This window comes from Zea mays, chromosome 5 (assembly GCF_902167145.1).
Source record: "Zea mays cultivar B73 chromosome 5, Zm-B73-REFERENCE-NAM-5.0, whole genome shotgun sequence".
NCBI lineage: Eukaryota > Viridiplantae > Streptophyta > Magnoliopsida > Poales > Poaceae > Zea > Zea mays.
Window position 1 is genome coordinate 207,988,576 of NC_050100.1, and position 21,336 is coordinate 208,009,911.

Below are 21,336 nucleotides of genomic sequence, written 5' to 3' on the forward strand. Positions count from 1 at the left end.
CAAAAAGGAGGAAGGAGCACCAAGCAAGAAGTTTCCAATCAATACCCAAGCTTGATGATGAGGAAAATGTCCCTCGTTAGCTTTCATTTTCTCTGAGCTTATTAATAATGAATTATGTTAGACATATGATTTTAGGATCGACTGAACAAGCAATAAAAAAGGCTAACATCTGAATTCACATGAGTGTGAAGATTAATATAAAGATTGAAGTCATTTGATGACCTTCGCTTTGCACCTAAAAGATAATCGCTTTGCACCTAAAAGATAATAGTGAGAAAAGACTCAGGTCGTTTTACCGACAAACACTCCACACGAAGCTGCCCACGCCTAATATAGATTAATTCGAATTATTTATGAACTATTAATCAAGATTTTGCACCTAGAAATGTACTTCCAAAGCTGCTGGGCTAGAGGAAGTCAGGCTGACAAGCTAAATAGCTAATGGGTTAACCATGCATTTTACTAAAAAAAATGAACAAAACCACCAGCCAATAGTACAACTTACAAACTGGGGCCACGGTGAATGTTGTAGGAAGTCATGGCAAATTATTAGATCGTGTCGAGCAGTTTGTTTATATGTCACACAGTGGAGTTTTAATATGGAAATGTGAATGGATAAGCTACTCGAGATAGCTATTTGTTTATATGTCACATAGTGAAGTTTTAATATGGAAATATGGATAGATAAACTACTGGAGATAGTCTTAGCTATTTCGCCAGCAATAAAAAACCGCTCGAATTTTGGTGAAATTCATATTTCTTGAATGGTTTGCGGATTCAATTTTGAACAAATTTTGGTAATCTCGACGGAGAAACCATTTTTCCGACCGAGAAATCGTGTTTTTCGACCCGTTTCGTCGCTAAAATTCGGTTCTTCTTGAGTAACTTCGGCTTATAGATTTTTTAAATTTACAAAAACGAATCTCGGACAGAGAACCGTGGTTTCTCGACGAAATTCATTGTTTTTATCCAAAAATGTTGATGTAAAATATTAAAAATCAAATGAGATATATTAAGTTACTCAGAAAACATATAGTTTTTTAGCATGTTTTTTGTTTTTTAATTCTAGACGATTTTTATAAAATCGGCTGGAAAACCGTTTCCGGCCCGGTAGAAAACCGGAGCAGTTTTTAAATCCCTGTTAATCAAGCTGAACACAGAACACTGCAGGTATCCCGTATCCGTCCTGCCTTGTTGCAGTTGCAGACTTGCAGTACGACTCAAGGTCGCAGTCATCCGGAGACAGTCACCTGAACACCATCCTAACTTTTTTCCTTTTTTCCAGTTTGCGTCGCGAATGCCAAATCTATGTCGGCTTCTACGGTGTCACTGGCTCCTCCGCCGAGGCGGATGACTGGCCGACGCCGATGTCCGGCAGGTCCGTATTGACGGCGAACCGGAGCAACCCCTTCGTCTCAACAAACCTCAGGGCCGGCTGCAGCACGAGCCCGATGGCCACTGCGCCGAGGCTCACCAGCGCCACCTTGAGCGTCGACAGCGCCAGTACCACGACGATCAGCGCCGTGGGCGGCACCAGCATCGCCACGCACCCGGCGGTCCCGAGCGGGACACGGTACGGCCGCGGCGCGTCGGGCCGGCGCACGCGCAGCAGCACGAAGGCAATGAACTCGAGCAGCATGCCGAAGCAGTAGAGGAAGTTCTCGGCGGCCACGATCTCCTCGAAGCTCAGCGAGGAGAGCAGAAGGACGCCCGACGCCGAGAAGAGGATGCCCACCAGCGGCGTCCCGTGCCGCGACCGCCGCGCGAAGAAGGCCGGCAGCATGCCCCGCTCCGCCATGCCCAGCAGCTGGTACGAGTCGCTGCTCATCTCCGCCACGAACATGCCCATGTTTGACAGCGCCGCCGCCGCCTGCACCCACCACATGAGCCAGGCCCCGCCGAGGAGCTTCGCGAGGTCCGAGAAGTAGCCGTCGCTCCACTGGCCCCTGTCCAGCGGCACCGCGCCGGTCCCGGCCAGGAGAGGGTACAGGTACCCCACCACCACGAAGATGACCGCGTAGAAGAGCGCCTTGGGCAGCGTCTTGCCGGGGTTGTCCACCTCGCCGGACAGCGTGCTGATGGAGTCCCAGTAGTTGAGGTTCCAGAACAGCGTGTTGAGGTACAGGTTCCAGTCGACGTTGTGGAGGTCGACCACCAGCCACCTGGCCGGCCGCAGCCTGGGCAGCGAGATGAGCCCCATGACGAAGAAAGGAAGGATGGAGAACACCCCGAGGCATATGGCGACCCAGCCGACGACGGTGAGCCCCCTGTAGTTGAGCAGCGTCAGCACCGCCGTGAGTCCGAGCACCGCGAACGCCCTCGGCGGGCCGCCGCCCAGGGCAGGCACGGCGGACTTGAGGTAGTCCAGGAAGAGGACGGGGTACAGGGCATTGTCGATGACGCCACTGAGCCACTTCACCCACCCTTGCTGGAATCCCCAGTAGGGGCCGAGCGCCGAGGCGACCCACACGACGTACCCGCCGTTCTCCGGGAACATGGTGCCCAGCTCCGCGGTAATCAGCGCCTCCGGGATGCTCCAGATGACGGGGAGGACAAGGAAGCCGACGATGGCGAGGAGCGGCCCCGCTGCGCCCACGCTGTCCTCGATGCCGAACGGCCCGCCGGAGACCTCGTAGAAGATGAGGAAAACGAGCGGGACTATGGACACCTTGCGGAGCGCGGCCGGCACCGTCCCCGCGTCCTCGCCATTGGCGTCGGGCAGGCCCCTGTACTCCGTTCTGCATTCGCCCATTGGAGGGGTAACGTCTGCCGGTGCGGCGTGCTTCTGCATAGCCAGATGATTCTACCGTATCAATTCAGGATTGCAGATGAACAAGAAAACACTGGACATCATATGAGAAACCAAATCATGCCAGTGCAAAGTATGATCGCGACACATGTAGTAACAAATCGGAAGGAGGCAAATGATTCACCAACAGAAGCAGCAGCTGTTTGGGCCTGTAATATCTATTCTCGTAAATACTACTACGTTTGTAGATTTTGATGAATCGAATTTGTCGTGAGAACGAGCAGTGTGTTGGTGGCCGTGGCGGCCTACTGGTGACACCTGTGATGTAGAGACGGCTTGCAGCCTCCGCCGGCTACACCTGTACCGAAATCCCGACGTCCACATAGGGGTGCGTGCCTATTACCGAAAGTAAAAAGATTCTCTATATCTCGAATTCAAACACCGTCTTTTACCATTAAAAAGTCACAAAACAGATTAAAATTTACAACTTAAATTTTTAATAATTTATTTTTCTTCTATTTATATGGACTAACAAGTGATAAATATGATGAACTATAAAAGAGATTCTTTACATTTTGAATACAAAGAATTTTTTTTCCACCGAAAAGTCATGTTACAATCTCATTTAATACTCTAGTGTCTTTAAGGGTTAAATGAAAAAAAAAATTATAAAAACCTATCTCCACACGACTTTCTATACATAATACATAAGGAGTGTTTGAATGCACTACATATAATAGTTAGTTGGCTTAAAATTAGCTAGCTAACTATTACTTAATTTGCTAAAAGTAGCTAATAGCTAAAATATTAGCTAGACTGTTCGGATGTCTCGGCTAATTTTAGCAGCTAACTATTAATTTAGTGCATTCAAACACCCCGTAATCTCTTAATTCTAAATTTAAAGAAACTTCAGTGTATCATGTAGTTTATTAGGTATCTCTAGTTAGAAAAACGAACATGGGGCTACAGGTTGTATATGGACATCCATATGCCATTCTCAATGGCAATTTTGAGACATTTCATGGCATTAATAGTATACCATATATGATTTTTGATTACATGATACTATATTTATTATGAAAAAGATGAAACTAGTTTTATCAGTATAAAACAATATCAACATGTTTCCAACGTACTAGAAAGCTCGTGAAACCACCATGGAAATTAATTTATTTCATCTATTTCTACTAGATGTTTAGATGCAACATTTAAGTCACGCGTTAGCATATGACATTATGATATGAAACTATTTATTGTGAGAGCATATTTATTTTGCATTTCACTTTTTTATTGACATGGCAACATTAAAAACGGTGTGATAAAGCTGACACTAAAAATGACCTTAGTATCTCCAACAAAGTGCCTCAAAATAGTGCCAAAAAATATTTAGGACATTAAAAAATAAATGTCAACACCATAAATCATATATTTTAGGAAATAAATTACATTAGTAGGAAAAAAATAAAGATGATATAGAAAACAAGAATGCATCACCTATTCGAAGTGTAGTATACTTGGGTGACTTCATGGTCAGTTGGAGCTGTTTTTTATTAGTTGAGTCCTATGTTTTAAGGTAAGACACTTATTTAAGACAATGTTGGAGATGATTTTAGATCTCTCCAACTAAGTGCTTTAAAACAGTGTTTAAAAACTAAAATTTTATGTCATTTAAAATGTTTATGGCACTAATTTTTTTTTAATATATAACACTATTGGAGATGCTTTTATTTAGCCGGAAAGGCTATGGCTGGACCTACTTTGGTTGTTCGCTTCGAATTAAAGTCTACTGTTTTGACTGATGCAACTGTAATTTATAGAGACAAAAACATTATAAAAATAGTAAAAATTGTTACGAATTGAAGCCAAGTGAACAGGCTGGGTTTCGGGTGCCTTACCATATGACCTTTTTTTACTGAGCCTCATAGAGAGAGCAACAGTAGCTGTCTTTGGTTGATTTTTTTCAATCTGTTTCACTTTTTATTTAAAGCTAATCGAAAGGATTAGTTGTCACTATAGCCAAAAGTAAAATTCCCTAATATAATTTTGACAACACGTGTATCTGTGCTTTTCACCTGATTTTGGCTTTCAACTGTTCATAAAATCATCGACGAGGCGTCAGAAGTCAAGATTCGTTATGGAGGTGAGCGGTCGACGGAGATGGAATTGCATGTCCGGCGACGAGGCAGGCTGGCGAGCCGTTCTTGTGTCAGCCTCCCTCAGCCCTCAGGTACCCAAGAGCAGAGCCTGCTGCACCGTGCTAGCCAGTTTGCCCACTGAGCGGCACCGCAAGAAACAGCTAGAGTCAGGTGTATAGATGTCCAAAACGGGCCGCCCGGCCCGGTCCGGCCCGGGCCCGGTGAAGCCCGGCCCGCTAGGCACGATTAAAAAACTGGGTCGGTCCGGCTAAGCACGCGGGCTCAATTCCTTGTCCGAGCCCGGCCCGCAACGGGCCTAAACGGGCCGGGCCGGCACGTTTAGCACGAAAAAAGCGGGCCGAAAAGCGGGCTATGCGGGCCGAAAAGCACGTTTTAGTGTAAAAAAAGCGGGCTTAACGGGCTTAGAGCTAAACGGGGCGTGCCGGGCTAGCCCACCGTGCCTAATTTCCTGTCCGAGCCCGGCCCGCTTATTCGTGCCGGGCCGGCCCGGGCCCGCATATAACCGGGCCGTGCCGGGCTCGGACCAGGCCCAAAAACGGGCTTCGTGCCGGGCTCGCGGGCTTCGTGCTTATTGGACATCTATAGTCAGGTGAGAAGGATGGAGGCCGAACAATCTCACCTCTTGCCGCCCGGTGTCGGAGCCGTCTTCCGCAGGAGGCGGTGGTGTCGCTGGCGACGTCTTCGTCGATCCTCGGTGATCCTGGAGCACGGCCGGCAGTACCTCCGACTGCGCGTCGCCCTCGCCCATGGTGTTACCTCCGGACGACGCTTCTTGCTCTAGCGAACACGGCCGTGCAGCGAGGACCGTGGACAATATAAGCGCATCTCTAGCAGATATAGCTACAAATTATATTTGATCTATTTTATTTGTGACCGTCTATAGGAGCTAGAAGCGATCGATATAGAAGACGAAGTAATGCTCTAACCAATCTGTTATGTCGTCCTATTATCCCTATATATGGTATTAATTCTTAAGGCCTTGTTCGTTTGTGTCGGATTGGTGGGTCGGAATAATTCTCGGCCGGATTGCTTCTCTAATTTATATAAACTTTGATTAGCCGGAATGATTCCGGGTGCAATCCGACGCAAACGAACAAGGCCTAAGACATCTCCTAAAACACGGCATCATCTCTACCTAGAGACCAGAGTCGCCCACACTCCTAGCCTCCACAGTCCACAGTCCACAGAGCACGCCACCGCTGCAGGGGTGGCCTGGCCACACTTGTTGCATTGCTCGTTTTTTCACTGTGCTGTGCTCACCATTGGTTATCAATGACCTTGCATGCGCTGGACTGTGATGCGCCGATAATAGATGCAAGTAACTAAGGATAGCTTGCGCCATTATAACTTGTTTAATATGGGCTGTTTTCGATTTACGATGCATGCTTTGCTTGCTGTAACTGCACTGCACAGTACGTTGCAATTTGCAATGACAATCAGTCTAGTGTTTTGTTGCAACTACAAACTACCTACATGGATACAGAACCAAATGTGGGCTTTGGATGGCGTGACCATACGGCCCATTAACCAATTCACGGGTCCTTATCGAGCTGGAGCTTCTCCTAAACAAGGGAACTGGACTCAGAAGTCAAGACTCGTTTCCCAGACGATAAGGTCAGGGGTCAACGGAGAGCAATTGTCCGGCGGCGAGGCAAGCTGGCGAACGGGGGGACACCAAAGAAGCAAAGCGCCCCACGTCCACATGTGCTAGCCGTTCGTCCTCCGGCCACCGCGGCTAAAGAGCACAGACGGCTGCACCGCGCTGGTCAGCTTACCCGCCGATCAACGCCGGCGATACAGCAAGATAATAATACAGCAAGGAACAGCAACAGCTACTCGGGTAAGGGCGGAGGCGGGAGACCGAACGAGCTCACCTCTTGTTGCCCGGTGCCGGAGCCAGCGTCGGCGGGCAGCTGTGGCGTCGCCGTCGAGTCCTGGCGGTCCTGGAGCACGGCCAGCGGCACCTCCGACCGCGCGTCGCCCATGTCCTCAACTCCGGAGGACGATGCTTCTTCCTCTCACGAGAGCAACGCCGTGCGGTGCGGCCGGACGTGATGTCCAAGTACCTAGAGCAGAGAGATTGGGAGCCGAAGAGGCAACAGGTCACTTTCCTCGCGATCCCCGCGTCAAGCGCGGCCCAAAACCTGAGCGCAGCCTTGCACGTCTGGATCTTTTCCCCTCATTTTTGCAAAACACACAAGTGGCACGCTGCTCATCGCGTCTGCCGGTTGAAGAGAAAACAAATGCTCAGTACACGGCGGTGGCGACAAAGCAACCATGGCGCACTCTGCTAGACGCGGCAGCAATCGGGGAAAATGCTCGTCTTTCCCGGGAGCAATCGGACATGCGCCTCACGTGGCCGGTGAAATTTTCGGTTTTTTTTTGCCTGTCACTACTTCGGCGGTATCCTATATATATATATATATATATATATATATATATATATATATATATATATATATATATATATATATATATATATATATATATATATATATATATATATATATATATATATATATATATATATATATATATATATTATTTTATAATCATAGACTAAATAAATAGTCAAGTGTTATCACTGCACAGACACCGATAGGAAAAAAAATTCTTTGCATACTATATGCAAACACACTCTTTTAGTCCCTCGTATCCAACACCCGAAGACCCATATAAATAGAAGAAAAAATAATTTTACTAAAAAATCAAGTTGTAAATTTTAATCTATTTTTTGTGGGTCTCAGGTAGGTGATGGATGTGAGAGGTTACAAAAGTGTATATTTGTATAAAAATGTAGAGATTTTTTCCCTATATAACGTTTTGCTCTTTATTCATGTGGATAGATTGTGATTGAGTGAGTTTAAATTCCAAATAAATTAAAATCTTTTATAATTTTTTCTAACCACATTCAATACAGTGATAGGAATATGCAGTGAAAGTATGCAAACCGTTCTCTTAGTCCGTTAGATCTAGATCCAGTCGTATGTGTATTCGTCGTTTGTTAGGTTTTTTAATAAAGTGTCACGAGATGATGGTGGTAAAAAGATTTAAATGTTAAATGTGGCATACGGTTAGATCTAGATCTAATAGACAAAAAAAAACTGCTTCTATGATCGCAAATTAATGCCGGCTTCCTGACCCCACGTCGGTGCACAACACAAGACGCCCCGCTCAACTGAAGGGCAAGATCATATTGGTCTTCTCATGTGGGCAACACATGGCGAGTGGGATGTCAATTCCCCGTCCGGAAATATCATCTTATTCCCGTTCCGCGACAAAAAAATGTCTTTGTAGAGATCCTTATGAATGTTTACGAGAAACATTTCTTCCATATATGTGTTCCTTGCGAGAATAAATTCTTGACGAGATCCTTGTTCCCGTTAAAATTATATTATAATTAAGACATATACCATTTGTTATTAATGCATATTATTATTACTTGTACACACTATCAGATGTATAAAATTATTATGTATACATCAAAATAAACAAATTTATATTATAAATGATCACTTGACAAATTATTTATTTTTATCATTAATTAGTACACAAAACATTATCACATGCAAATTTAACAGGTCTCCACAGAAAATGAGTATGAGAATACTTTCTCATCTTTGTCCCTGTTTATCCATCGAGAATTTTTTTTTCTATTTATATCTTGTAGGGGAAGAAACTTCCTCGTCGCCTACGGAGAATTAGGGATCAAGGCCCATTGCCATATCTAATGGCTAGGGCTCGTCCGTCTGTTATCACTATAGGTGTACATTTGTGCTGTGCCTAATAGGCCGACCTAAAGCACACAATTTCTGGCACAACCCATATCTGGCACGGCCCAATCTAATTGTGGGTCTGGGCCGGCACGGCCCACATTGTGGGCCGTGCCTGGGCCTCAAGTCAAGCCCACGGGCTGGCCTGGCACGACCCATTTAACTAAGGCCCATCGAGGCCCACTAAATATAGACTTAGTATTTAACTAAGATCCATCAAAGCCCACATGACTAGCATAACTTGAAGAATCTAGAGCTTTAATAAGCCATCAAGAACTAATACCTAGATATGGATAGTGAATAGTGATGATGATCATTGTATATGTATTTTGTATGAATGTATATGTCGGCGTTTCGAGACCGGGGGGTCCCTAAGCCGACGAGTGAATGTCGCCGCGTGCCCCAGCCCAGATGGGTCGACGCGAGGCCGAGCGCGAAGGGGGGAAGTGAGGTGGCCGGAGACAGGCGTGAGAGAGGTGGAAATCCCGCGGCCTTCGTGTTCGTCCCGCGCCCAGGTCGGGTGCGCTTGCAGTAGGGGGTTACAAGCGTCCACGCGGGAGAGGGAGCGAGCGGCTTCAAGCGAGCGCCTGTCTCGTCCTCGTCCCCGCGCGGCCAACCCTCTCTAAGAGGGCCCTGGTCCTTCCTTTTATAGGCGTAAGGAGAGGATCCAGGTGTACAATGGGGGATGTAGCAGAGTGCTACGTGTCTAGCGGGGGAGAGCTAGCGCCCTAAGTACACGCCATCGTGGCGGCCGGAGAGGTTTTGGCGCCCGGTTTGTGTGATGTCGTGGCCGTCGGAGGAGCGCTGGAGCCTGGCGGAGGGACAACTGTCGGGGCTGTCGAGTCCTTGCTGACGTCCTCTTGCTTCCGTAAGGGGGCCGAGAGCCGCCGTCGTCACAGAGTATGCGGGGCGCCATCATTGCCTATCTGGTGGAGCGAGCCAGATGGGACGCCGGTCTTGTTCCCCGTGGCCCGAGTCAGCTTGGGGTAGGGTGATGATGGCGCCTCCTGTTGACGTGGCTGGTCTGCGCCCTAGGTTGGGCGATGTGGAAGCTCCTCCGAAGCCGAGGTCGAGTCTTGTCGGGGACCATAATTAGGGGTACCCTCATTATGCCTAATTCTCAGCTGGTAACCCCCATCAGCATAAAGCTGCAAAGGCCTGATGGGTACGATTAAGTCAGGGATCAGTCCACACGAGTGACTCGATCACGCTTCACCCGAGCCTAGCCTCGGCCAAGGGCAGCCGACCTCGAGAGACTTCCGTCTCGCCCGAGGCCCCCTTTTTATGGCGGACACATCACCGGCTCGCCCGAGGCCTTGGCTTCGCTCAGAAGCAACCTTGACTAAATCGCCGCACCGACTGACCAAATTGCAGGGGCATTTAACGTAAAGGTGGCCTGACACCTTTATCCTGACACGCGCCCCCGGCAGAGCCGAAGTGACCGCCGTCACTCCACCGCTCCACTGTCCAGTCTGACAGAAGGACAGCGCCGCCTGCGCCACTCCGACTGCAGTGCCACTCGACAGAGTGAGTCTGACAGGCAGTCAGGCCTTGCCAAAGGCGCCACGGCGAACTCCGCCCCACCCGACCCCAGGGCTCGGACTCGGGCTAAGACCCGGAAGACGGCGAACTCCGCTCCGCCCGACCCCAGGGCTCGGACTCGGGCTAAGACCCGGAAGACGGCGAACTCCGCTCCGCCCGACCCCAGGGCTCGGACTCGGGCTAAGACCCGGAAGACGGCGAACTCCGCTCCGCCCGACCCTAGGGCTCGGACTCGGGCTAAGACCCGGAAGACGGCGAACTCCGCTCCGCCCGACCCCAGGGCTCGGACTCGGGCTAAGACCCGGAAGACGACGAAACTCCGCCTCGCCCGACCCCAGGGCTCGGACTCCGCCCTGGCCTCGGCCGAACGACTTCCGCCTCGCCCGACCCCATGGCTCGGGCTCGGCCACGGCAACGGAAGGCAGACTCAACCTCGGCTTCGGAGGAACCCCCACGTCGCCCTGCCTAGGGCACAGACCGCCACGTCAACAAGAAGCGCCATCATCATCCTACCCCGAATCGACTCGGGTCACGGAGAACAAGACCGGCGTCCCATCCGGCCAGCTCCGCCGGAGGGGCAATGATGGCGCTCCACAAGCTCTATGACGACGGCGGCCCCCAGCTCTCTTACGGAAGCAGGACGACGTCAGCAGGGACTCGACCGCTCCAACAGCTGTCCCTCCGCCAGGCTCCGCCGCACCTCCGACAGCCACGACATCACGCCAGCAGGGTGCCCAGATCTCTCCGGCTGCCACATTGGCATGTACCTAGGGCGCTAGCTCTCCCTCCGCTAGACACGTAGCACTCTGCTACACCCCCCATTGTACACCTGGATCCTCTCCTTACGACTATAAAAGGGAGGACCAGGGCCTTCTTAGAGAGGGTTGGCCGCGCGGGACCGAGGACGGGACAGGCGCTCTCTTGGGGCCGCTCGCTTCCCTCACCCGCGTGGACGCTTGTAACCCCCCTACTGCAAGCGCACCTGACCTGGGCGCGGGACGAACACGAAGGCCGCGGGACTTCCACCTCTCTCACGCTCGACTCCGGCCACCTCGCCTCTCCCCCCTTTGCGCTCGCCCACGCGCTCGACCCATCTGGGCTGGGGCACGCAGCACACTCACTCGTCGGCTTAGGGACCCCCCTGTCTCGAAACGCCGACAGTTGGCGCGCCGGGTAGGGGCCTGCTGCGTGCTGACGAACAGCTCCCCGTCAAGCTCCAGATGGGCAGTCTCCAGCAACCTCTCCGGCCCGGGACGGTGCTTCGTTTCGGGACTCTTGAGTTCATGTCCTTCGACGGCAGCTACGACATGATACTTCTTCCACCGCCGCGCGACTACGACAATGGCGGCCGACAACCCGCCCGCCGGCGGCGGAATCGACGACGTCTTCCCCGCGTGGTGGAAGGGCAACATTCGGGCTCGCTCCGTTCTCTCCCCCGCCAATGGAGGAGGAGGCGGGGCCGTCAAGGCCAGGTGGGAGGCCGCGCTTCGTCGGCCGTCGAGCGAATCGACGCCCCCGACGCCCCGACGGAAGGCACGCCGGACGTCGACCTCGCGTTCAAGACGGAGGCAAGCGCCGTCCCCCCGCGGCACGCTGACCCCGAGCAAGAAGACGACGCCGGCGCGCTCGCGGAATGCCTGCAGGACGTCGCCCTCGAACCAGAGATGACGGTGCAACCAGTCCCCGATGTGACTACGTCGCTCCTCGTCGACAAAAAGGTACCGACTAACTCCCATCTTGCGTCATTTCGACTCGGCCTCAACCCGCCAAACGACCTCGTTTTGGCGGGCGCCCTCATTGAGGCGAGTGCAACCCCACAGAGGTTCCGTATGCGGTCGCCTTGGGGCCGACTGACGGACGTCTCGACCTACGGGCCCTCTGGGTCCGAGGAAGATGACGATCCCAGCATCGGTTGGGATTTCTCCGGACTTGGCAACCCCAGTGCCGTGCGGGACTTCGTGACCGCATGTGACTACTGCCTATCCGACTGTTCCGATGGAAGCCGCAGCCTTGGCGACGAGAGCTGCGGCCCAAGCCGCGAATGTTTCCACATCGAGCTAGGGGATCCCTCCGAAGGCAACCATCTTGGCATGCCAGAGGACGGTGATCTCCCTAGGCCGGTGCCTCGCGCTGACATCCCACGGGAGCTAGCTGTGGTCCCCGCTCCGGCGGGGGGTTACGACCCACAACTCGAGCAAGTCCGCGAGGCGCAGGCCAGGCTCAACGAGGGAACAGGAGCGCTTGAGCCGATCCGTCGGGACGTCGGACAAGCATGGGTGGGCCAACCCCTGGCCGGAGAAATACGTCACCTGCCCCAAGGTCTCCAGCACCGCGTCGCCAACGATGTCAGGATCAGGCCGCCGCCCGCATCCAGCGGGGTTGGTCAGAACCTGGCAACCGCAGCAATGCTCATCCGCGCGATGCCGGAGCCGTCAACCACCGAGGGTCGGCGAATCCAGGGAGAACTCAAGAATCTCCTGGAAGGCGCTGCGGCCCGGCGGGCCGAGAGCACTGCCTCCCGAAGGCAAGGTTATCCCTCGGAACCTCATGCCGCGACTTCCCGATTCATGCGGGAAGCCTCGGTCTACACCGGGCGCACGCGCAACACCGCGCCTGCGGCCCCGGGACACCTCGGCAACGAGCACCATCGACGCGACCGTCGGGCTCACCTCGACGAAAGGGTGCGCCGAGGCTACCACCCCAGGCGTGGGGGGCGCTACGACAGCGGGGAGGATCGGAGTCCCTCGCCCGAACCACCCGGTCCGCAGGCCTTCAGTCGGGCCATCCGACGGGCGCCATTCCCGACCCGGTTCCGACCCCCGACTACTATCACGAAGTACTCGGGGGAAACGAGACCGGAACTGTGGCTCGCGGACTACCGCCTCGCCTGCCAACTGGGTGGAACGGACGACGACAACCTCATCATCCGTAACCTCCCCCTGTTCCTCTCCGACACTGCTCGCGCCTGGTTGGAGCACCTGCCTCCGGGGCAGATCTCCAACTGGGACGACTTGGTCCAAGCCTTCGCTGGCAATTTCCAGGGCACATACGTGCGCCTCGGGAATTCCTGGGACCTTCGAAGCTGCCGGCAACAGCCGGGGGAGTCGCTCCGGGACTACATCCGGCGATTCTCGAAGCAGCGCACCGAGCTGCCCAATATCACCGACTCGGATGTCATCGGCGCGTTCCTCGCCGGCACCACTTGCCGCGACCTGGTGAGCAAGCTGTGTCGCAAAACCCCCACCAGGGCGAGCGAGCTGATGGACATCGCCACCAAGTTCGCCTCTGGCCAGGAGGCGGTCGAGGCTATCTTCCGAAAGGACAAGCAGCCCCAGGGCCGCCCATCGGAAGAAGCTCCCGAGGCGTCTGCTCCGCGCGGCGCCAAGAAGAAAGGCAAGAAGAAGTCGCAATCGAAACGCGACGCCGCTGACGCGGACCTTGTCGCCGCCGCCGAGTATAAGAACCCTCGGAAGCCCCCCGGAGGTGCAAACCTCTTCGACAAGATGCTCAAGGAGCCGTGCCCCTACCATCAGGGGCCCATCAAGCACACCCTCGAGGAGTGCGTTATGCTTCGGCGTCACTTCCACAGGGCCGGGCCACCCGCCGAGGGTGGCAGGGCCCGCGACGACGACAAGAACGAAGATCACCTAGCAGGAGAATTCCCCGAGGTCCGCGACTGCTTCATGATCTATGGAGGGCATGCGGCGAATACCTCGGCTCGGCACCGCAAGCAAGAACGCCGGGAGGTCTGCTCGGTGAAGGTGGCGGCGCCAGTCTACCTAGACTGGTCCGACAAGCCCATCACTTTCGACCAGGCCGACCACCCCGACCATGTGCCGAGCCCGGGGAAATACCCGCTCGTCGTCGACCCCGTTGTCGGCGATGTCAGGCTCACCAAGGTCCTGATGGATGGGGGCAGCTGCCTCAACATCATCTACGCCGAGACCCTCAAGATCCTGCGCGTCGATCTGTCCTCCGTCCGAGCAGGCGCTGCGCCCTTCCACGGGATCATCCCTGGGAAGCGCGTCCAGCCCCTCGGGCGACTCGACCTCCCCGTCTGCTTCGGGACACCCTCCAACTTCCGAAGGGAGACCCTGACGTTCGAAGTGGTCGGGTTCCGAGGAACCTACCACGCCGTGCTAGGGAGGCCATGCTACGCGAAGTTCATGGCCGTCCCCAACTACACCTACCTGAAGCTCAAGATGCCGGGCCCCAACGGGGTCATCACCGTCGGCCCCACGTACAAACACGCGTTCGAATGCGACGTGGAGTGCGCCGAGGCCCTCGCCGAGTCCGAGGCCCTCATCGCCGACCTGGAGAACCTCTCCAAGGAGGTGCCAGACGTGAAGCGCCACGCCGGCAACTTCGAGCCAGCGGAGACGGTCAAGGCCGTCCCTCTCGACCCCAGTGGCGACACCACCAAGCAGGTCTGGATCGGTTCCGGGCTCGACCCCAAATAGGAAGCAGTGCTCGTCGACTTTCTCCGCGCAAACACCGACGTCTTTGCGTGGAGTCCCTCGGACATGCCCGGCATACCGAGGGATGTCGCCGAGCACTCGCTGGATATTCGGGCCGGAGCCCGACCCGTCAGGCAGCCTCTGCGCCGATTCGACGAGGAGAAGCGCAGAGTGATTGGCGAAGAGATCCACAAGCTAATGGCAGCAGGGTTCATCAAAGAGGTATTCCATCCCGAATGGCTTGCCAACCCTGTGCTTGTGAGGAAGAAAGGGGGGAAATGGCGGATGTGTGTAGACTACACTGGTCTCAACAAAGCATGTCTGAAGGTTCCCTACCCTCTGCCTCGCATCGACCAAATCGTGGATTCCACCGCTGGGTGCGAAACCCTGTCCTTCCTCGATGCCTACTCAGGGTATCACCAGATCCGGATGAACGAGTCCGACCAGCTCGCGACTTCTTTCATCACGCCGTTCGGCATGTACTGCTATGTCACCATGCCGTTCGGTTTGAGGAATGCGGGCGCGACGTACCAGCGGTGCATGAACCATGTGTTCGGCGAACACATCGGTCGCACAGTCGAGGCCTACGTCGATGACATCGTAGTCAAGACAAGGAAGGCTTCCGACCTCCTCTCCGACCTTGAAGTGACATTCCGGTGTCTCAAGGCGAAGGGAGTCAAGCTTAATCCTGAGAAGTGTGTCTTCGGGGTGCCCCGAGGCATGCTCCTAGGGTTCATCGTCTCCGAGCGAGGCATCGAAGCCAACCCGGAGAAGATCGCGGCCATCACCAGCATGGGACCCATCAAGGACTTAAAAGGGGTACAGAGGGTCATGGGATGCCTCGCGGCCCTGAGCCGCTTCATCTCACGCCTCGGCGAAAGAGGTCTGCCTCTGTACCGCCTCTTAAGGAAGGCCGAGTGTTTCGCTTGGACCCCTGAGGCCGAGGAAGCCCTCGGCAACCTGAAGGCGCTCCTTACAAAGGCGCCTGTCTTGGTGCCCCCGGCGGACGCAGAAGCCCTCTTGGTCTACGTCGCCGCGACCACTCAGGTGGTTAGCGCCGCGATTGTGGTCGAAAGGCAAGAGGAAGGGCATGCATTGCCCGTTCAGAGGCCGGTCTACTTCATCAGCGAAGTGCTGTCCGAGACTAAGATCCGCTACCCACAAGTTCAAAAGCTGCTGTATGCTGTGATCCTGACAAGGCGGAAGCTGCGACACTACTTCGAGTCTCATCCGGTAACTGTGGTGTCATCCTTCCCCCTGGGGGAGATCATCCAGTGCCGAGAGGCCTCGGGCAGGATCGCAAAGTGGGCGGTGGAAATCATGGGCGAAACGATCTCGTTCGCCCCTCGGAAGGCCATCAAGTCCCAGGTGTTGGCGGATTTCGTGGCCGAATGGGTCGACACCCAGCTGCCAACGACTCCGATCCAACCGGAGCTCTGGACCATGTTTTTCGACGGGTCGCTGATGAAGACGGGGGCCGGCGCGGGCCTGCTCTTCATCTCGCCCCTCGGAAAGCACTTACGCTACGTGCTGCGCCTCCATTTCCCGGCGTCCAACAATGTGGCCGAGTACGAAGCTCTGGTCAACGGATTGCGGATCGCCATCGAGCTAGGGGTCAGACGCCTCGACGCCCGCGGTGATTCGCAGCTCGTCATCGACCAAGTCATGAAGAACTCCCACTGCCGCGACCCGAAGATGGAGGCCTACTGCGACGAGGTTCGGCGCCTGGAAGACAAGTTCTTCGGGCTCGAGCTCAACCACATCGCTTGGCGCTACAACGAAACCGCAGACGAGCTGGCTAAGATAGCCTCGGGGCGAACGACAGTCCCCCCGGACGTCTTCTCCCGGGATCTGCATCAACCCTCCGTCAAGCTCGACGACGCGCCCGAGCCCGAGGTACCCTCGGCTCAGCCCGAGGTACCCTCGGCACAGCCCGAGGTACCCTCGGCCCCGAGGGCGGGGCACTGAACGTCGAGGAAGGGCAGAGCGGGGCCACGCCAGATCAAGATTGGAGGGCCCCGTACCTGCAATATCTCCGCCGAGGAGAGCTACCCCTCGACCAAGTCGAGGCTCGGCGGGTAGCGCGACGCGCCAAGTCATTCGTCTTACTGGGCGACGAAGAGGAGCTCTACCATCGCAGCCCCTCGGGCATCCTCCAGCGATGCATCTCCATCGCCGAAGGTCAGGAACTGCTGCAAGAAATACACTCGGGGGCTTGCGGCCACCACGCAGCACCCCGAGCCCTTGTTGGAAATGCTTTCCGACAAGGCTTCTACTGGCCAACGGCGGTGGCTGACGCCACTAGAATCGTCCGCACCTGCGAAGGGTGCCAATTCTATGCGAAGCGGACGCACCTGCCCGCTCAGGCTCTGCAGACAATACCCATCACCTGGCCCTTCGCTGTATGGGGTCTGGACCTCGTCGGTCCCTTGCAGAAGGCGCCCGGGGGCTACACGCACCTGCTGGTCGCCATCGACAAATTCTCCAAGTGGATCGAGGTCCGACCTCTGAACAGCATCAGGTCCGAGCAGGCGGTGGCGTTCTTCACCAACATCATCCATCGCTTCGGGGTCCCGAACTCCATCATCACCGACAACGGCACCCAGTTCACCGGCAAAAAATTCTTGGATTTTTGCGAGGATCACCATATCCGGGTGGACTGGGCCGCCGTGGCTCATCCCATGTCGAACGGGCAAGTAGAGCGTGCCAACGGCATGATTCTACAAGGGCTCAAGCCTCGGATCTACAACGACCTCAACAAATTCGGCAAGCGATGGATGAAGGAACTCCCCTCGGTGGTCTGGAGCCTAAGGACGACGCCAAGTCGTGCCATGGGCTTCACGCCGTTTTTCCTGGTCTACGGGGCTGAAGCTATCTTGCCCACTGACCTGGAATACGGCTCCCCGAGGGCGAGGGCCTACACCGAACAAAGCAACCAAGCTAGCCGAGAGGAATCGCTGGACCAGCTGGAGGAAGCTCGGGACAGGGCCTTACTACACTCGGCGCGGTACCAACAGTCCCTGCGACGCTACCACGCCCGAGGGGTCCGGTCCCGAGAACTCCAGGTGGGCGATCTGGTGCTTCGGCTGCGGCAAGACGCCCGAGGGAGGCACAAGCTCACGCCCCCCTGGGAAGGGCCATTCGTCATCGCCAAAGTTCTGAAGCCCGGAACATACAAGCTGGCCAACAATCAAGGCGAAATCTACGGCAACGCTTGGAACATCAAACAGCTACGTCGATTCTACCCTTAAGATGTTTTCAAGTTGTTCATATACCTCGCACCTACGCAAAGTTTAGTCGTCAAGGAAGGGTCGGCCTAGCCTCGGCAAAGCCCGACCCTCCCTCGGGGGCTAAAAGGGGGGAGACCCCCTCTGCGTCGAATTTTTCCTCGAAAAAGGATCTCTTTTTAGCAGGATTTCTTTCGTGCTTCTTGACTACTTCGGAAAGCGGATCCTGGAAACGACGGAGTACACGTAAGCAGCCAAGGCTGACCGAGCCGAGGGACTCCTACGCCTCCGGGATACGGATACCTCACTCATCACCTTCTGCGATAAGTAACTTGCGCTCAGATAAAGCGACTCCGTGGACCGAACAAGTCTTCACGTTCGGAAGCTCTCCTGCCGAAGCAGTCCTTCAAGCTTTCTCGACTAAGTCGGGGACAGGGCCTCATGGACGGGTGAAAGTACGCGTAAGCGGCAAGGCCAACCGAGCCGAGGGATTCCCACGCCTCGGGGATACGGATACCTCACTCGTCCCTTCCGCGAAAAGCAACTCTCGCTCACACAAACATCCCTGTTACCGACAGAGTCCAGATGCTCGAAACAAGAGGAAAAAAGGCGCAGCTTCGCAAGCGTGGCGAGGGTGTGTTTTTTCTGGCCTCGGCGGCCGCAGAAAGCACACGCTACAAGATGATCTGATCCTGCAGGCTCGGGTCTTCACGCTGAAGGGAGCCGTAGCACCCTCGGCATCGACGACGTCTTCAGCAAAGCCCGACCCAGCCTCGGGCGGCGACGCGGCCCAGGGACTCCTCCGGGAATCCGGCCCGAGCAGGCGGCTCGACCGGTTACCCCTGGGGCCTCGGTCAACCGGCTTCCAAGGGCGCCAGCCCGACCCGAGGCCTCGATTGATCGACTTTGGCGTCGGCTCCGCTGACGGACAACACGACTAGGCTCCGGCCAACCAGGTTCCCATTCTCGAGCCAACTCCGCCTCTGTTCATACTGATATCGCTACCCCTGGCCTCGGTCCACCGAAGGGCGGCCGAGGGGTCTCTTTAACTAAGCTAGAGGAGCCCCAGACAACAAGGCCGAACGGGCCGAGGGATTCCTACGCCTCCGGGATACGGATACCTCACCCGTCACCTTGACACGGGGCGACTCATGCTTGGTAAAGCGGTTCAGATAATCAACAGGCGAGACTTAGTGCTCGAAAATGAGGAAAAACACGGCTCCGTGCCGAAATTACATACATGTTCAGGCCCCGACAGCCGCAATGAACAAAAAACACTGGCATTCGAGATGCCACTACCAACGGAACTCCGGTTCCCCCCTCCGCAGGAACGAACAACCCCACTCCGAAGGGGAAGGCCTGCGGAGTAACAGAAGAACGATGAGCGGCCCGCTGCCGCCCGTTCCAACCGCGACGACAACCACCCCTGCCCTAGACAGCGAAGCGGCTTAGGCAGCAGCTTTGGGGCAGGTGTCACGGCAGGAGGGCTCTCCCCCGCTGAGGACGAGAACCAGCCATTCAGGCAGGGAGACGGAGACCCAGGGCCACTAGCGCCCTACCTATCCCTGCATGGCTGGAGGAAGTCTCCGTGGGGCTCAAGGACGCCCTTCACCCCCGGGCGCGGGGGGAAGAAAAGGGCAGCCGACCCACGCGGGGGCGGCCCCCCGACTCGCCTCATCTTCCATCTTGGCCTGGATGACGAAAATCCTTGAGGCCGAGGGAGGAGTAGAGGCCGCGGCCTGGCCCGCTTTCCCCACCGTCGAACTAGAGGTCACTATCTTGGGTGACCGCCGGTGGCGGGGTGTGGCCAGGCTGCGTGATGAAAATCCTTGAAGCCGAACGATGGCTGAGAGGTACCAACTCCCATGGAGTTGCGTTCCTCCAACGAGGAGGCGGAAAGGCGGCGGATACCCCCCATCCGGGGGCTTGGAAGATGGGAAGACACGACGCTTAAGGGAGGAAGAAGACATGGTTGCCTTCCGAAAGGAGTCTCCCTCCTTTTAAAGGCAACTCTCCCTACGTGCGCCCCCAGGCGCCACGGGCTGAGTCTTCTCCAACACGCTCCAAGGCCCTCCCCTGCGACTCGGGGGCTGGGTCCCGCATGTCATGCAAGCCGGCTCAGGGCAGAAGAAGCCAAACCGCCGCGCGTGGTGCGCACGACCGTCCAGCGGTTACAAGCGACCCCCCATTTTCGCCCAGACCAACGGGCAGAAGGGGCGGGCAGCCATGCAGGCGGCATGCAACCGCGCCAGATGGACGCGCTTCTCCAACTTCTGACACGCCAGCTTGGGAACCCAGGCCCACGCGTCGAGCAACCGGCGCGCCAGTTGCTGCATGCAAGCAACCGCACCGCCACTTGTGCCACCATCGCGCCTCTTCGGTTGCGGAGCCAATGCCGCGACTCGAGGCGACCCAACAGCGCCAGCCTGGCGCGTCGGTCAAAGCGACCGAAAGTGGGCCGGCAGTAATAGCGGTGGCAGGCGGGCGGGCGCAGCGGTCACGTCGTCAGCCAGGCTCACGTCCCATCCTGGGACAGCAAGAGAGCCTCCTCTCACGGCGTGGAGACGGTGCACCCGTGACCCGTTCCTCGAACGGATCGCACGCGCGCAACGGCCGCCCCGCCAACCACTCGCCCCGTCGCATTTACTCCGCGGCGGGACAGGCGGCGCCTCTGACGGGAGGAGCGCGCGACGCTTCAACTTCGCCATAATAACCGCGTCAGAAAAGGTACGCCACGTCGTCCGATTTCGTATCTTTTTCCGTTTTCCTCTTTCTCTATCTCTTGCAACAGGGACTGGGAAAGGGGGATACCCCGAAAGGGACCCTTCTCCGCGAAGGAACCGGGCTCCGGGCCCCCCACTACTGATCAGGGGTTCGAAGGCTGGCCCTCCGAAGGGTTCAACAGTCGCCTCAGATCGCGTGGGCCCGACACCCACTACTGGTCAGGGGTTCGAAGGCCGGCCCTCCGAAGGGTTCCATGGCCGCCTCAGGCTACTCGGGCTCCGCGCCCATTACTGATCAGGGGTTCGAAGGCTGGCCCCCGAAGGGTTCACAGTCGCCTCAGACACCGAGCGAGGGATGACCAGGGGTACGTTCGATACATAACCGAGGCTCGGGCTGCGCTCCCGAGGTACCCTAGGACATTTCCGAGACCAGCGGGAACGATCTTGTAACGGAATCCCATCGGAGGGAGGCATCGAGCCCTCGGACCCCGTCGCCAGGGGACCGGGTCCGGCAAATCACCCGCAGGTACTTTTGGGCGTGCCTCTGGGCCCCTAGCCGACCCCCAACGAACGGGGCACGGACGTCCACTCGGATTACCCGCTTGCAGCTCACCGGAGACACCATGTTCGGTGCCCATCGAGGGTAACATGGCGCACTCCCCCCCTCCTCCTTGCGGAAAGGCGACGTAGGGGCGTATGTAAAAAGTCG

The 21,336-nt window shown here is 55.7% G+C and overlaps 1 protein-coding gene across 5 annotated transcripts; it reads right to left on the minus strand.

Moving 5' to 3' along the window:
* Positions 1-984: 984 nt before the first annotated feature.
* Positions 985-7,203, minus strand: LOC103643034 (polyamine transporter PUT1). 5 transcript variants are annotated; one of them, XM_020538655.3, is made up of 2 exons: positions 6,780-7,203; positions 985-2,785 (listed from the first exon to the last, which is right to left on the minus strand). In XM_020538655.3, the coding sequence occupies exons 1-2, from the start codon at positions 6,888-6,890 to the stop codon at positions 1,319-1,321; spliced, it is 1,578 nt and encodes a 525-aa protein (XP_020394244.1). In that variant the 5' UTR covers positions 6,891-7,203; the 3' UTR covers positions 985-1,318. The 5 variants fall into 5 exon arrangements, with proteins under 5 accessions (XP_020394244.1, XP_020394243.1, XP_035815147.1 ...); XM_020538654.3 differs by lacking the exon at positions 6,780-7,203 and adding an exon at positions 5,525-5,923 and having other exon boundaries at positions 992-2,785; XM_035959254.1 differs by lacking the exon at positions 6,780-7,203 and adding an exon at positions 2,938-3,075 and having other exon boundaries at positions 992-2,785.
* Between the last annotated feature and the right edge of the window lie 14,133 nt (positions 7,204-21,336).